We start from the raw sequence: 18,363 nt of genomic DNA on the forward strand, positions 1-18,363 counted from the left end.
ATCTCCTAATGTACATTTTAAATTTATATAATAGTTGTCTATTGAAAAAAATGAACTGGAATCTCATTACGGTAGTGCTGTTAGTTTGATCTAAAGGACCAATACTGTAATAGATTAAAGCTATTACTTAGATAATAAAAATGTTGCTTATTGTAAAATTCCATTTTCATTCCAATACAAGTTTTAAGGTTGGTCATTTATTTGTTCAATGTACAAGTGTTGTATACAAAATTAAACCCTATGACTCTTGAACCCTCAGAGAATAAGAATAAGAATTTTTATAAGTTTTAAAATCCAAACAATATAGGATTGTTTCTAAATAAAAAAAACAAAACATATAAATAACAAAATGATAGATGGAAAACAATACAATAATGTAGCACTGAAAATAATAGAGATTTTACAACATACCTCCTCTATAAAATTATCATTTTAAATATCTTGAAATATTACATTATAATGTTAGTCACCAATCGCACACAGTTTACAATTATTACATTATACATTTCACTTATGCTGTTAACGCTATATTTAATTAATAAATATATTACATTCTTCACAAGAAGACTAGGTCTAATAAGTTCTGTACATGTTATGAAAAAATGAAATTCATCTTCCACCTCTTTATGGCATTATACATCCTATTTTATAAGGCTGTTATGTTGTTGACTATGGCAAATATTGGCAAAATTGATAATTTATACAAAGGAAAATATGGAAAAGATTACATGTGTTTTTATTTTTGATTTAATTTGATATAATGAATAGCAAAAAGCTTTGATTGAATTTTAGGTGTTTTAGGTGAGGAAAATATTTTGTCTCCTTGGATAATTCTTTGAATCTAGCAAAAACACCCTGTTTAAATACTTTAACAAATATTTTTTATTCTCTTTGATATATAAAGGACAATTCACTTTGAAATGATCTTTAAATATAATTTGATGCATGTTATAAACAGTAACAACATAGTCTATTGATAATCAATTTCAACAATTTGTAGTTCTGATTGACTTTTGTATAAATTATCAATTTTGCCAATATTGGACACTGTCCATAAACGACCATTTGCCAAGATATTAACATTGACTCTGCAGAGCATTGCATTTATATGTGCTAATGCAGAGTCTTCTTTGCCGGGCCATTTAAAATTTTCACCACTAGGGTGCATATATTTGATGGATGCCCAGTCCTTGTTGTCTCCTTGGATGGCAGTCACCACTCCGGGATACCATCGATCCTCAAATGCAACTGCATAATATGAGTTTATCTCCCATGTGTTTTCTGTATCTGGAAGAATAAATTTATAACAAGTTCATATATATTTCATCTTTATTCATTTTCAATTTAATTTCTTTTAGTTTATATAATGATTGAGCATTTATATCAATATAAGCATTAATCAATCATAAGCATCTTAAAGCAGATAAAATATAATAAGGAAGTGGGTTTTAGTGGGTTTTAAAAACCACATTTATAAATGTATCATCAATCTTATTATCTTTTTATTTTAGCAAGTGGTGTTCACCAGCTGTTGATGCTTAGATTAACTCATTATATTGACATATGCATCTAACAAAACAAAATTGTAAACAGGAAATAAGGTTAGGAATTTCCAAAATGTCAGCATTTTTTTTTTAGGGAATGGCAATTTATCTTTTACCAGTTTAATAAAAAAAAAATGAATTTATTATTTAAAGAAATTTTTTTTAAGAAATTAGATTTAACTGTTTAGTCTTAATGGTCAATCAAATGACATATTTTGATAGTTATTCATTAAATACACATGTGTGCTTACCTTTTTCTGCAGTTACATCGTGATCTGATTGGGAATTTGAATCCTACAAAGAATAAATAAATTAAATTATTTGATTTGATCGGAAGGAGAAATAACATATAAATGCTAGAACACTTATGATATGCAAACTATTTTATTTTAATATATACAAAATATAAGAATAGGGAATAGGCATATGGACATACAAACATTATGACTTCATTTATATAAACTGGTTAACAATAATGTAAACACACTTTACATGTAGAGTTTACCTTATGAAAAGTCTACATTTGGAAATATGTAAGCTACTGTTCTTTGTGTTCTTTGTTAATGATTAAGTTCATATAAATACTTACATTTTGGAAGTCTTGTGATGCATCCTGGTCTATATGGTCATGGGAAAGAGTTCTTTGATCTTTTTTTTTAGTATTTCTTCGTTTCTTTTTTGCTATTAAAAATGAAGTAAAGTACATTTTTAATTTCTAAAGACGTTACATTTTGCAGCTAAATTGCTTCAGTATCTGTTGATTTAAAAAAAAAATTAAGTGATTTTTGATACAGGTGACTGTCTATCAAATATAACTCAATATTTTTTTATATTTTTTCTTGTCATTTGGCATGTTTCAGTGCACAACAGTATTTTCACTGAACTATTCACTATTGGTTGATGCTATTAATCTCATTATTTTGACATTTCAACTTATTAAAACGCCAGAAAATGTAAGCCAGAAATAAGATTACAATTCTGGGAAGGAATTTTTAATGTGTCAGCAACTTTTGAGAAAAAATAATCATCTGTAACATTATCAGTTTTATCTGAAGTGTCATACAATTGATTGGGTTTATATAAAGTACATACAAGCCCAATGGTCTTTATCATTTGTTGACTGAAGACTATATTATTTGGAGGGTAAAAAATATAAAACTGATTGAATTATTAATTCTAAATCATCAGCTGATTGACATACTGGTTATTTATTTGCTTACCTTCCTCTGCAGTCACATCTTCATTTATTTGGTTTCTTGTGTTATCCTACAAAGAATTAGTAAATTGAACCAAAATATTTAGCTATTAAATTAATTACCTTATATATATTTATATTCTATCACTGCATTGATTGCGATAGGATATTTATCCACTCTCCACAGTTATATTTATTTATACAATTGGTGCGGAAAGGGATAAATTACTAAGAACTAGAGAAACTTTTTTTTTCTCCGGAATGTATTCAAATTATAAAAAGATAAAAAGAATTTTATTAATCAAATCAGTTTGCTGGTGACAATTGACTGCCACATTCTACTTTATTTAAGCCTTATATTTATTGTGATTAGATGGTCACTGATGAGTCATGTACAGACAAAAGCGCATTTGGCTAGAAATTTTTTTTTATAAGCCTAAGTTTTTACCTGAAGGGTATACTTTTACATTTCACTCTAAGACATAAGCCAGATTTACTAATATATTTCTACAAATTTATCTCAGCATGTTATCAGTAATCTGTTATAGATAAATTATGTGGTCACGCTTTCTTTACAGTTCCATTATTATAACCAGATGTTGACTTAATAAACCACTAAATTTTCAGTTGTTTTTATCATAAAACTTTTTGTAATTCAATTTGTACAAACACAGAGAAAGTATGTCATTTTATAAGTACAGTAAGATGGTGCAGCTTTTGGTGTCATTTCAAGATCTCTTGTCAAAATGAATTGTATCAAAAGATCAATTTGATTACCAAACATATTTTTTTTAATTACACCTCCAAATGACAATCCCTCTTTTTTTCTCTGAAACATTACAATGTGTCAATCGTTAATCCGTGTCCTTTTCTTTTCACCCTGTACAATATTACTTGACAATATCATAATTATGTCATTCTCTTTTGAAAAGTGTGTAATATTTGCTACTGTGCAAAAAAAAATCATTTAATAAAAACTTAATTCCTTTGCAGTATTGACATTAACAAAAAATTTAATATAATAATTATTAATAGATTGTTTTTTTTTCATATTAACTTCTGATATCCAACTTTCACATTAAATTAAAAGTTCTTTTCCTATATCAATATTTGCTAGAAATCATTTGTATATATTAATAACTGTATTATAAAATAAAGGCTGAAAATAATATTTATTAAGTAAAATGATATGCATGTGACTAGATGTTCAGAAATTAAGATAAACAAAACCAGCAGGATACATGGTCTGGGGTAATTGGCATTGACATGATGTCTAATAAGACCACAGGTACAAAGTAGCTGTACATTTGGGCTTATGTCTTAAAGTGATATGGAAATAGACAATAAAATGCACACTACTGTTAGAACTTTGATGATCATTAAATTCATATAAATACTTACACTATTGATGTCTTCTGTTGCAATATGGTCAATTGGGACAATTGAAGGAGCTTCTTGGTCTTTATTTTTAGAATTTCTTCGCTTCTTTTTTTCTATTAAAGATAATAGCAAAGCATATTTGTAATTTCTAAAGAAGATACATTTTCAGCCATATTACTTTTATTTCTGTTTTTTTTTAATATACTGCTTAGCCGAGCGCAGCTGAATACAAATGCAAAGGTTTAACTCTGAACAGGAATAGCAAAAATGGACACATTATATTCAAGCTTTATACAGGTCTGAATTTGACTAGTAAATAAACGTTTGACACATCATAGTTTTTTTATACAGAATTTTTGTCAAGAAATATTTATAAAAGTAAACCATTATAGGTCTATGTACGGCCTTCAACAGGGAACCTTGGCTCACATCGAACAACAAGCTGTAAAATAATGGGGCATACATAATTCAACATAATAATTTTACAATACATTATAAAAAAAAGAAAAAAAAGAACAAAAGTATTCCAGTATAGTACCTGGGGCCTTAATGATAGGCATTCCTTGATCTTCTCTTTCTGTATCACCTATGAAGAGAAACTATAAATTAATCGGGCTATTTAATTGTCATTAAATTTCTTGTTTTAACAGAAGATAGAAAAAGGGGAATGTATCTTTCTTTAAATATATATAGGTCTATGTTTTGTTTTCTCTTATTTTCAGCAAATAATCCATCTTCAAAACATACATTTCCTGGGGGGTCCACTTACTACATATGTATTGAGAGGTAGGGATGAGACACCCATTTTATATGAAAGAAGCGGGAAATAAGTATTATAGATATATCAAAAGGTCAGGGTTTTCAGTTAAATGCAAGTGAAAACCTAAGCTTATCATGAGTGTCTAAAATAAGATAGATGCCAGGATGTAGTTAAAACCACAGTTATAAAAATTTATCAGATAATTGTCAAATCAATTTATCTTTCTAGTAATCTTCACATATGGTATTTTCACTACATTCACTAAGCTATGGTATACACTGAGGTCTATTCTTTTGATTAAATATAAGTTGTTGAATATGATAGATAATATAAGATTTTTGTCTAAAATTTGCTTTGATGAATGAATCAATTTATATTGAATATTTCATAAACAAATTATGAAACAAATAAGATATTATTTCCCCCAAAAACAATTCTGTGTTAAAACTATTATGAAAAGTGCAATGAAATGGATTTAAACTGTTTTGTTTTTAAAACCAATCAAAGTGGTATTCATTTTTTGAAGGAACTTACTTAAATGCATCTGTTCTTCTTCCTCCTTCTCGTTATCCACAGATATATTTTGTGTTTCAACCTGCAGAAACAGATGTATTAGTAAAACATATTTGATAGAATCACTTTGAAAAGTTAAACTTTACTGTTTTGAACATTCATATACGTTTGTTAGAAATAACTTTTAACAGATAATGTGTAAGATCTAGCAATATTCAGAATAAACATTTTTAACCAAGAAAGTGTTTAAGATGCAAAAAACTGACACATAAGCAGAAAATACCTTAAAATGCAATTTTTGCTTTTAAAAAATCAGGCTTTATTAGAAGTAAAAGTATGGCCAGAAATACATTTGATTTTTGCCATGACCTTTAAGAATTTTCACTATTTTAATCTTTCTGAAATAATCGGCTTTATAATTTACTCAAATTTTCATAGAATTCTATAACAGGTCCAAAACACCACACCTTGCAAAGAAAAGAAAAGTAATAACAATAAAAACTCTTCATTACCTCTGCAATATATATGTCATGATAATCTTCATCATTTTTGTTGAAATTTTCATTTGAATGATTATCATTTTGTTCCAAAGAATCTGTTTCTGAAAAAAAATAAGAAAAAAGTAGTGTCATATTTGAACAAAAATTTGATTGTGATCTTTACCATTTGAAACAGCATAGGTTTCTGACAACAAACGAATGTGTTCAAAGAACTAACAAAATGTGATATTGAACTTTTTACCTTAGTGGTCCATTATTCAAAATCGAAATAGATTTGCGATCTCCAACTTACCAAGAGTTTAATTTTTGATGAAATCAAACAAAGTTTTATTTTTGACTTTTTGGACAAACTTGAACATGGGACCCAAAAACTAAAATATGAATATATAGTATAAATTTCTTCAATTTTTAAAACTCCCAGAATTTAACTTTTGATAAAGTCAAACATTTTTTTTAATGTAAGACCCAGTAGACATCAATGTTAAACAACTCGTAAAAATGGACGAAAAAATCCAAATGCACAGTTTAAGAATCAGTATATGAAATAATATAAAGTTTCCATTTAATCAATCCAATAAGATTCTTACCATCAATTAGCTTTCTTTTAGTCCTTTGGCCCCTTTCATCTTTTGAAGAGCTGGCCTTTTTAATCTTTGTCTTTGACCTCTTTGGCTTCCGTTGGTCCACATTGTCTACCTTCTTGTTACTAGATTGTTGTGATTTTGTGCTTGGTGAATCTAAATGGTATAAATCTTAACTTTTAGCATAAAAGACTTGGATTTGCTTGTAAAATTTATTATGTTTTCAGATTAAATCAGGTTAAATTCATATTAATATTGATTTTACAGGAAACCTCATATTTAACAATATGAATTTTCGACATTAGTACGCAATCCCTTGAAAGTTAAAAGTTCAAACACTGACGAAAATAGATAAAATTTGCACAAAAATATTTACTATGAAAACAGTATAAAAATATTCTTGTATCATGAACCATACAATTTAGGGGAATTTTTTATTGGATATTTAGCAGTATGAAAAGAACTTATTTTGATTATTGAAAAACTTAGGTTTTCTTTTCTTTTTTTGCAGTGGAAAAATAGAGAAAAAAAAACTTGGGTTAAATTCAAACACAAACCTATAGAAAAGGAATTATCCTGGTCTTCAGTTATAATACTTGTTGCCTCCAACATCTCTTTTTGTCTACTTGCAATTTGTTTTGACACGCCTGGTCCACATGACAACTTTGAGGGAGTCAACATTTGAAGGGGCACAGTATGTTCTATCCTTGGCAAATACCCTTCTTGTGTCTTTGATAAACGCTTAATTTCTTCCACGCCTAAAATAGGTTTGCCTTCTTTTAAATTCTGTAAAAACTCCCCAGACCCACAAAACTTTATGAGTTGTCTCTCTTGAACGTTGTCTCTAACACAAAATACCACAGACAATTCTATAGTTTGAAGGTCAGCAAGTCTTTTAATCTGCTTAGTAATTTGTTTTAAGGCATTTGATTTCATCCTCCTTTCATTGCTCCTTAGCGCGTTAAACAATTCCTCATCCGAACAATGTTGCTTATTTTTTCCAGGCTTTAGTTTATTTGTTTTTTCAATTATATCTTCAGTTTCAGATCTGTATAAAGAAGCAAACCATGAATATATAGAATACATTTAACTAGAAATATTTTATTTCAATAATTTGAAATAAGAATGAAAATTTGAAAAATAGCTGTCAATATTCATTTTGAGATCAAAAACTGATTGAATTTGATACTCAAATCCCTTTGATAAAACATCCAATTGACTTATCAATTTTTTTAGACATCAATAGTTTTACTAAAATTTAATATTTACATAATATGCATATTTTAAAATTACATATAATAATGACTAGTTTCAGACAATTGAAAAACATTTCACATGTGGCTTACAATGCTTGGTATAAAGATTTTGACAAATATAATGCCTTCCCATGTTAACATGAGCCAGAAAGAATTTTAAAAAAAAATATAACATGCTGTATAAATACATAAGCTAATTTAAACGTTAATGTATTTCTTATGACAAGACGGAATTAGAAGAAAAAAATTAAAAGAAAAGGAAAATTTCAATGTACATTTTAATTTGACCACTTGTTTCGTTATATTAAAATTTAAATTCTCAGATGATAAGTTGCATATTCATTAATTCATGAATACAAAAGGACTGAATTACATCTGCATTTACATGGTTTAGGATGTGTGAAAATGAAGGAGTTTAAATAATGTATAAGTAATAGACAGAGGTAACACTTATTGTTTTTCTTTAAAAGTTGCAAAGAGAAAATAAAAGCTTTTTTAAAAGTTGATCTTGAATCGAAATGATGTTAGGGTAAATAATGATTTTCACAAATATTACAGTAAAATGTAGTATTATAGCTTAATGTAATATTATAGTAAAAAGTAATATTACAGTATTTTGTAATATTACAGTATTTTGTAATATAGTAAAATGTAATATTACAGTAAAATGTAATATAATAGAAGTTAAGTGTAATTCTAATACAAATGAGTTTACATTAGCTTACAACAGTCAGTAATGTTTCATTTAGAAATGTAGAAATATATAACAGGGTATTATTTCAAAATTCCTAATTTCTTGTGCTTTAATCTGTATTATAAAGTTTTCAGCCTCGAATAACACTTTCTATACAATATATTTTGTATAGATAGTTGCCGGAAAGTAAACATCAGTATGTTGATGGTTTTCTGAAACTAAAGAAGAAGTGTTGTGCACCACTCAGTACATTCTTTTAAAAATGTTCTCATTTGCAATAGAAAGTGTTGTGCGCCACACAGAACATTGAAATACAGAATAAACATTAAGAATCTCAAGCACAAGAATTAATCCAAACATGCAATTCCATAATTAAAAATAATTCCAACTTTAAATATTAGCCTGTTATATATAAATATGTATACAGTTGTTGACTTTACAGTAACCTCCTTTAGTTAATAAAAAATAACGAAAGCAATATTTCTATGATGACTTAAATTCTGTTCAAATAATTTTGAGCAGTGAACTCCAAAAATAACTATACATTTTTTTGTGTACTTGCTTTCAGCCTTTTAATATTTGCTAAATAAGACTCACTTATAATAAATAAGTTTCATTAATTATATGATATATTAAAAAAAAAAACTTTAAACAATGATTTATGCATGTGAATGATATGTACATGTATTTACACTGCATTATAAGATCATAATACAATTCTACATAACAAATCTTAATGTATATGAATGCAAAAATTTATAAAAATAAATAAAGAATGAAGCTAAGATCTTATTTCAGCACAAATAATGATTAATGTACAAAATTCTGCAAACATAGAAATATATATTTATATATAAATAGGTATACTGAGAGAAAATCATACTTTCTAATTTCTTATCTTATTTCTTTTTAGGAATCAGATGTTGAATTTGCAGTAACATCCTTTAGTTCAAAGTATAGAGTTAGATATGTGTCTTTATTTGTGTTTGTGTCATTTAAACTTTCTAATATTGCCACATAATGGGTTTGGAGTTCAACATTTTCAGAAAGTTTTTCAATCAGTTTTGTTATATTATTTTTCAGCTCTGCTTTAGTCATCTTTTTCTGGTGTAGTTCTTCTTCGTCATCAGTAATAAAAACAGGTCCACTTGATTTTTCAATATTTATTCCCAGAATGCTAGAGTCAATTTTATCCTGTCTTTTTTGTGTGGATGTTTCTAGAAAATTTACAAGATTGGGATGAAGTTTTCTCCCACTTACAGACTGGTGGTCATCAACCATAGCAGCAAGATGTTTTCTTAGCACTGGCCGAAAACTAGTTATGGCATTTGAAATATCAATTAATTTAGTGCCATAATCAGTTTGTTGTCCTAATCCAAGTATTTCTGCTAATTTTTCTTGAATGGTTTCAAAAAATTTAAGATTGCAGCAAATATTTCTCCAGGTTTCATCAGATGGCACACTTCCACTTGGTAAATACTGTTTAATTGCCTTGTTTTTTTCTTCTAAGATAAAATCAAGATCTTGTCCTTTTGACTTGTTTCCACTTACAGAAAATGAAGTGTTGTTATCCCAGGAGGCTTTTACTTCTTCTGGCATAAATTTATACTGAATTGAATCAAATAATTCAATGTTTTGGTAATGTGGATGACAGCGGCCATAAAAAAGTTCTTTCAGATGAAATTTTGCACTATGTACTAATTGGGAATTATTTCGTCGAATTCCCATGCGAAAGTTGATAATAGCCTGGGAATATCTGCATACTTGGAGATGGAGATATGCATGGTTTGGATTTTGTGCTTGAAATTGCTTATAAAATTTGAAATAATTTTCAACTGTTGGTTCATCATTGGTATTCATCAGACTTCTTACAAATGGTATGACCATTTCATTTAAAGCAGCAGTATGAAAAGTGAGCAATAGTTGCCAGGCTAGATGGTGGTCTTTACATGTTTTTGCAAAGTGTTTAGCATTTTCTGAGTTAAATCCCATGAGCTCACACATTTTTTCTAGATAGGGTATCCAGTTTAACTCAAAAAATGCTTTTAAAACATTCATTTCATAATGCCCTCCTCCTATGCGCATGTATACCCAATCGAATTCCCTTGAACAGGATGATGTTAAGTTCTGATGGCAAGATTTATGATGGTCCTTGTAAACCTTTCGAGATTGAAATGGCTTCTGGCAGTAGTTACATAGAATGGATTCCTCTAAAATTTTGTGGTATAAACTGTGAGGTCTTCCATCACAGCAAACAAAAGCCCAACTTCGTTCACTTCCTCCATATCTTTTGATGCCACAATTTATACCAATATGTCTCATTACAAGAGAGACGGATTCATTGCTGTTAGGGTTGACAAATGCAGGCATCCCAACTGTTACAGATGTCGGGTTTTGATGATTGGATGGAATATGCTGGTATCTTGAATATTCATCTTGGTTTGAATTGTCAGTAAGTAGAATTTCTTGTGTTTTTGAAGCTGTTTTGATATTTGTGGATGACACAGTGCTACAAGGACCATTTGACTTTTTTGTTCTTGCCTCTTTGATTCCTTCTCTATTCTTGCATCCTTCACAGACCAGTTTACGTCTCGCATTTTCTGTCCCACATAATGTGCAGATCAGAATGTCTTTCCTTCTTTCTTCATTGTGTGTATTTTTGTCTATATTATCCATAAATGCATTTTCAGACCCTTCCATTGTATGTTCTTCAACAACAGTTTCAATTGCATGTTTTATGAAATGATATAGTTGTTCATAATGCAATTTTTCAAGTTCTTCATATTCATTGTTGTCTTGATCCCTTATTTCCTTTATTCCCCTTAAAAAATAGTTTTTCTCCTTTAAAATTTTTTCAGCTTGTATATTCCTTTCGGTTTGGTCTTTTGTTTCAGCAAATTTTAGTTTTTCATCAAAATGAGACAATTTGAACCAGTTTTTTGGCTTGAATTCATCCTGTGTTTGAATGAAGGTCTGCATGTTGTCATCTGAATTTATAGCTGCATATATTAAAGATGTAATAACAGAAGATCTTGACTTTTGGTTTGGGGATATTCCTCTCTTATATGCTACAACTTGTTCATTGTCAAAGGCAGCCATGATAACTCCAGGTGGACAGGGAGGAGCAGTTGTTCCTGATTTAGAAATCCATTTTTGCAATGTAGTGTAAGTACCACATGGACTAGACTTGCTCAAAAAGTCAACAACTAATCTACTACTTGTTTTTGAATACACATAAAGAGAAAGTAGGAACGAAATAGGAGAAACAAGCTTCTGGTATCTTAATGCATAAATTTGTTCAATTATCCTACAGAGAGATAATTTCAGATTTTCATTTGAAACAGCTACTGAAAAGTTTGTAAATCCTTCAATAAACCGTGTCAATGGCATATTACGTTTTGACAACCAATTGTCTGCATTGAAGTCTTTTAAAAACGTGTGATCTTTATACTGCTGTGAAATATCTTCAATATCATTTTTTAAACTTTCCTCTTGATCTTTTCCTACTGTAAACATGAGCTCTGACAATTCTTCACTAGACAAATGCTTGACAAGTTTAGTAAGGAAGTCTTTCCTTGCATTAATATCGAAGGTTTCAAAATCAGAAATCAAAGTTTCTGGTAAGCACTGCCTTATTTCTGAATCGTGTTGTTCTAGAATTGTCTTTGATACGAAAGTTTGGTTTTCATCATCAATTGATTCATTCAGATCTTCTGTTTTCTTACATTTTAATGGTATAATATCTATTTTTTTCACACCTTGCCTTTTTCTTTTTCTCCCACGGCATTTATTAATAAAGCATATGTTACATTCATCTGTATGAGGATAAAAATTCACCGTCTTGATGCTTGTTTTGAAGGCTTGCTCCTGATTGGTAGCTTTTAGATTCCTATACTTCAATAACAGGAGTTCGTGAGATCTGCAAATAGCAATCGGGTGAATTGCAGGTTGGTCCAAATTGACATCAACTTCAAAAATTTCAAATAGCTCCACAGAAAATTCATACTTAAGGTGAGATGACTTGTGCAAATCTAAACTTCCACATATCCTGCAAGTCTTTTCTAGTGCCTTTTGATGTTTTGTTAGTTGGGTTTCACTGGAACAAGAAATATTTTGGTGACATATTGGTAGCAGTTAAATCTGATCGCGAGCTAAGGGAATACCACTTGAAATAGTGTACAGGAATAAAAGTCCTTCGTTTTAATTAAAATGCAAAATCATGCTTCAAAAGTGCCCAAATAGATAAATAAATAAATAATCTGTCCTACTAGTCCACAAAAATAAATAGCCAATCTAAAGCATGTTAAATGATGACCAATTCCCCACATCTTATTATTTTTAATTACCTATTACATGTGAAAGAACATGTTTATTATATTCTTAACATTTGTATACTTCTAATTTGTTTTATGTTTTATATTTTATGTGTGTATATAAACCATTTAAAAAAAAAATTATAGTCTCTCATAACTCTTTTTAGAGTGGCTCTTTTTTTATATTGGAAATTGTAATATTATGTAAATGTTTTATAAGAGGTGAAACTCAAATAAAATAGTGTCTTGTGAAGAAAATTGTTTATTAACATAATTAATTAAATAATTATCAATCATACAAAATTTAAGTTACTTCATGCTCTGAAAGAAATTTAAAAAAAAAATTTAAAACAAGGCAATGAAAAGCTCGATCTTTAAAAAAAAAAGCACAATTTCATCTAATTTATATTTACAAGTTTTGTTAAACAAGAATGTGTCCAAAGTACACGGATACCCCACTCGCACTATCATTTTCCATGTTCAATGGACCATGAAATTGGATAAAAAATATAATAAGCCATTAAAATTAAAAAGATGATATCATAAGGAACATGTATACTAAGTTTCAAGTTGATTGGACTTCAACTTCATCAAAAACTACCTTGACCAAAAACTTTAACCTGAAACATGCACTTTCATTTTCTATGTTCAGTGAACCGTTTAATTTGGTTTAAAAATTAGAAAGATCATATCATAAGGAACATGTGTACTAAGTTTCAAGTTGATTGGACTTCAACTTCATCAAAAACTACCTTGACCAAAAACTTTAACCTGATGCGGGACAGACGGACGGACGAACAGACAGACGGACGGATGAACGGACGCACAGACCAGAAAACATAATGCCCCTCTACTATCGTAGGTGGGGCATAATAAAATATTCAAAGTGCAATTCTTATTATTTCTGTTTGGGTTCTCACTAAACATTCATGTGAAATTATATAGTGAACTATTTTTATTCTCAAATATCTTCAGTGAGGCTTTAATAATAATTTAACATAAGTTCTACAAAATATTGTGATCAAATTAATGTAATCTGTCACTTCATAATGGTTGCACCACTGGAGGTTACATTCCTTAAGTTCTAATTGTTTGTGTAAATATTGTCTATGACATGTGGGAAAGTCCAAGTATTAACACATGTACAGACACCTGGTTTTTGTTTTATAGTAAGAAATTATACTTCCATGGTATTTTAACATCAGAAGAGAATCTTTAACATTAGAACAGAAATATTCAGTCCTAAGAAAACTTTTTCTTTCAGTGTAAAAGATCAATTAAATAGCAACCCTAGCTTATATATTAAATCAATACAATAATAAAAACCTCTTTCTCAATGCTTTATAATACTTAATTTAACTGACATTTGTTTCAGCTAGGTGGGGGCACTAACTATCAAATGTAAATGAGTGGTAAGGATGAACCCTGGAAAAGGTCACTATTTCATGCTCTATAATATTAGAAAAGGGTGAGAAATTTTGATTAATCTATATCAATAGGTTGATATTATCACTTGCTTGATTACATCATAAGTATCTGATACTAATCAGATGGCAGTATTTATGTTTGATGTGGTTATACTGAAGTCCTGTAAATGCATCAGCTATTTGTCAAACCAATTTATTTCTATTTATGTTAATGTGGTTTTTCCACTGATGCTAGTTATAGATGCTATAAATCTGACCATTTTGACATTTGTACCTAGTTAACATTAAGTTGTAGACATGAAACATGATAACAATTATTAAAAGAAATTCCATGTCAGCTTCTTTTAGAGGGAACAGCTATGTAACTTTTTATCAGTTTTTCATTAAAACCTAAAACTTAGTGAAAGTGTCACTTTTAGGTTGAATATACTGCATTTATCTGATGAAACATATTTTATTGTCTATTGAAATTGAAATAGAAATTTCTTCATCCTAAAAAATAAATAAGGGGAAAATAGAAGAAAATAATTTTAAAAGATGTGATGAATTTAATTTACAAGTTAAGTGTGATTGTTACGATTGCGTTTCTTTTTAACATATAAACATGATGAGGTTCAGGACCCCAAATAAATCTGTACACTAATGAACTTACAAGATGAAAAATATATCTATACTTCTGTGTTTTGTTAATTAATATATGACAAGGTATATATTTTTGATAAACACAATATATGAAAAGGGTAGGGTACTTTATGTCTCAGCTGTTCACCCCTTCCTAAAAATTCTCAGTTTTTGAGTCTGTGTCTTGTTTTGTAGATCTTACTTTACATTAATATTGTTGTTTCCAGTTATATAAAAAAGAAGATGTGGTATGATTGCCAATGAGACAACTATCCACAAAAGACCAAAATGACACAAACATTAACAATTATAGGTCACCGTACGGCCTTCAACAATGAGCAAAGCCCATACCGCATATAGTCAACTATAAAATGCCCCGATAAGACAATGTAAAACAATTCAAGCGAGAAAACTAACGGTCTCATTGATGTAAAAAAAGGAACGAAAAACAAATATGTAACACATAAACAAACGACAACCACTGAATTACAGGCTCCTGACTTGGGACAGGCACATACATAAATAATGTGGCTGGGTTAAACATGTTAGCGGGATCCCAACCCTCCCCCTAACCTGGGACAGTGGTATAACAGTACAACATAAGAACGAACTATAAAAATCAGTTGAAAAAGGCTTAACTCATCAGATAGACAAAAAATAAAAGTGGACGTCTCTTTCTTAGAGATAATGAAATTTGCCAGGTCATCAGATACATATTTTTAAACTCAATACCCTAAAGATGACTTAATTAGGACTAGTAATTTCAGAGGAGATTTTGGTATAAGATTACAAAAATTTACAATGAATTTAAAAATTGACTTTAAAGGGCAGTAACTCCTTATGGGGTCATGCTCACTTATTTGTAGATCTTACTTGGCTGAAAATTTTTGCTGTTTACAGTTTCTCTCTATATATTATAATATTCAAGATAATGACCAAAAACTGCAAAAAGTCCTTGAAATTATCAATTCAGAGTAACAAACCTAATAATGAGTTGTATTATGCGTCTGGAAATTTCATGCAGGCAAATATAGTTTCAAAGATATAAGCCAAAAAACTGCATTTTACCCCCATGTTCTGATTGAAGCTATGGTGGCCATCTTGGTTGAAGGGAGGGGTCATAGAATACACGTTTTAAACAAGATACCCTAAAGATAAATCAGGACAAGTTTGGTTTAACTTGACCCAGTAGTTTTAGAGGAGAGGATTTTTGTTAATGGATCAGGACAAAGGACACCAAATTATGAGACAAACTCACTTGACCCTGTGGGCCAGGTGAGGAAAAAATGTAGGTTGCCTTATAAGATATTACTTGTCATTAAGTCATTTAGCACTAATGCCTAATTTCTTGTCCAGGACTGCAAGTTCAAAAATATGGAGTCTTATTTCTTACAGCAGGAATTTTAACATGTTTTTACGACGTAGTCGGTACAGTTTCGGTTTGTGCCCTTTGAACTTAAGGACTCTTAACTATGGCAACAGAATACGCATGCTCGAAAATCCTTTTTGTGATTGGACAAAATGCTGTCATGGTGGGTGATTTGGTTGTGTTTGAAAAAACGTCTCGTTAATTATATCGTGATGGAAAGCAAGTGAAAAACTATAAATATTTGAACTAGATCTTACAAAGATTTATATTTTTATTAAAATAATTGATTCTCCAATAGCTCTTTGCATCCATGACAATTATATAATTTTTAATGTAAACTTTGTTGTACGAACGTACATGACTTTTAGAACGCACCTACGCATGTGAAATTTCTGCAGGGTTTTGGTGAATGTGAATAGAAAGATACGAGGACCTTAAATCATTGTGCTTCTGAAGGTTATCGAAATGATAGTTTTAAACAGATACTCAAATTGAAATACGTCGGATATCTTTTTTAAAGAAAGTTCTTGTTATTAATAAGTCATATGTGTATAGTTAATTATTTTTATTTTGATTGATAAAATTAATCAAAAGTTTCAATGTTTTTTTGTTTCAATAAGTAAACTGAAACATTATGAAGCTGGAAGAACAGAAAAATAGTTTTTATGTGTAAAATTTTTCTGATTAAGTCTATTCTAGTTAAAGTCAACATGTGGTTATAATATCAATTGAGAAAGTGTGACCACAAATTTATATCTAACAAATTACTGATAACAAGAGATGAGATTGTGGAAATATGTTTGTGAAGCTGGTATGGTATTTAAAGTGTTTTTGAGTGATAAGTGGTTTAAGAAATTTCTCTATCATCTGGCTTAGTTTGTACCACCTACCATATTCCCATTACTTTTTAAAATGCTAGCTGCATTTACAGACTGTTTCACAAACTTTCTGTGATAATTTGAGATTTAAATATAAAAAAATAGTTTAAATTATGCAATAGAAATTCAATATCTTGACGGCAAAATTTCAGTAGTCTTTACTTCATAATTCATTTACATGTATTGTAAATTTATTTAACTTCAACAGTAATGATTATCTTTTAGTTTATGAGATACATGTATCAGTACTTCCTCCCAGCTGCATGTATTACTGATTCAAATTGGTCACATTTTTTGTTTTTAATTAATATGCCAAATAGACATAATGCTACAATTGTCAATGTGGCAGTTCTCATTCTGGTGATCATATATATTCATTCTTCTGTTAAATTTATTGCTCCTTTAATTGTATTGTATTTAATCTTATAAGCTTACATCTCTTTACAGTTAAAATTTCTAAAGACTCTTTTTATAACTTCCTTTCTGATATTTTTTTATGTAGTAAACTATCCCAGGCTACTGACAATGTAAATGCAAAATTAACAGTGGCGGATCCAGGAATTTTCATAAGTGGGGGCCCACTGACTGACCTTAGAGGGGGCCCGCTCAAGTCACACTTCAGTGATTCCCTATATAAGCAATCACATTTTTTCAAAAAAAGGGGTGCCCGGGCCCCATGGGCCCCCTTAATCCGTCTCTGATTAATATATTGGAACATTCATTATCTATCACACAGTTTCCTTGTGTAAACATATTAAGGGGGTAGACCTTGGTTCAGGGAGATTACTCTTTAAATCAGTTAAGTGTTTGTAAAAGTCAAGTTCATCAATGTTTTTTAAGCATTTACCTGAAACAGATTAAAAATAATCTATGTAACCTAGAAGCTTAGAATATGTTTTTGAAAATGGTTGACACAAACGTACTGATGATTTTAAGAGTTATTTCCCTTAACCTAGGTCTACCTCCTTAAGTAGTATAGTGGACGTTAAGCAAGCATCAATCAATAAATAAAGTAGTATGAATAAAAAATACAAAAAGGGAATTGTAGCAAGTCTATCCCTCCTTTGTCCAAGTTAACATAAAAAAAATCAGATGAAATCAAATCTGTATTGCAAAATAACACTCATACCGGTCAAGCAATATGAACAAACAACCGAAGGTGTTTAAATACTAACACAGGTTGCTGAATTGCTCTTAGATATCCAAAAGCAAGTTAAATGCATATTCAGGATTACAACATTTTAATGTTTAACAAAATTCATGTTCTGAACTCAAAATTAGATTGGCTGGAAGTAAATATCTAGCTCATAAGTAAAAGTAGACAGGTCACTC

At 29.6% G+C, this 18,363-nt stretch overlaps 1 protein-coding gene across 1 annotated transcript; it reads right to left on the bottom strand.

Moving 5' to 3' along the window:
- Positions 1–1,766: 1,766 nt before the first annotated feature.
- On the bottom strand, positions 1,767–7,862 carry LOC143073751 (uncharacterized). Its single transcript, XM_076249507.1, has 9 exons — positions 7,031–7,862; positions 6,480–6,629; positions 5,905–5,993; positions 5,414–5,474; positions 4,658–4,705; positions 4,141–4,232; positions 2,765–2,810; positions 2,134–2,225; positions 1,767–1,838 (listed from the first exon to the last, which is right to left on the bottom strand). The coding sequence occupies exons 1-9, from the start codon at positions 7,557–7,559 to the stop codon at positions 1,767–1,769; spliced, it is 1,179 nt and encodes a 392-aa protein (XP_076105622.1). The 5' UTR covers positions 7,560–7,862.
- Between the last annotated feature and the right edge of the window lie 10,501 nt (positions 7,863–18,363).

The sequence above is a fragment of the Mytilus galloprovincialis genome, chromosome 4, assembly GCF_965363235.1.
Source record: "Mytilus galloprovincialis chromosome 4, xbMytGall1.hap1.1, whole genome shotgun sequence".
NCBI classification, from domain to species: domain Eukaryota; kingdom Metazoa; phylum Mollusca; class Bivalvia; order Mytilida; family Mytilidae; genus Mytilus; species Mytilus galloprovincialis.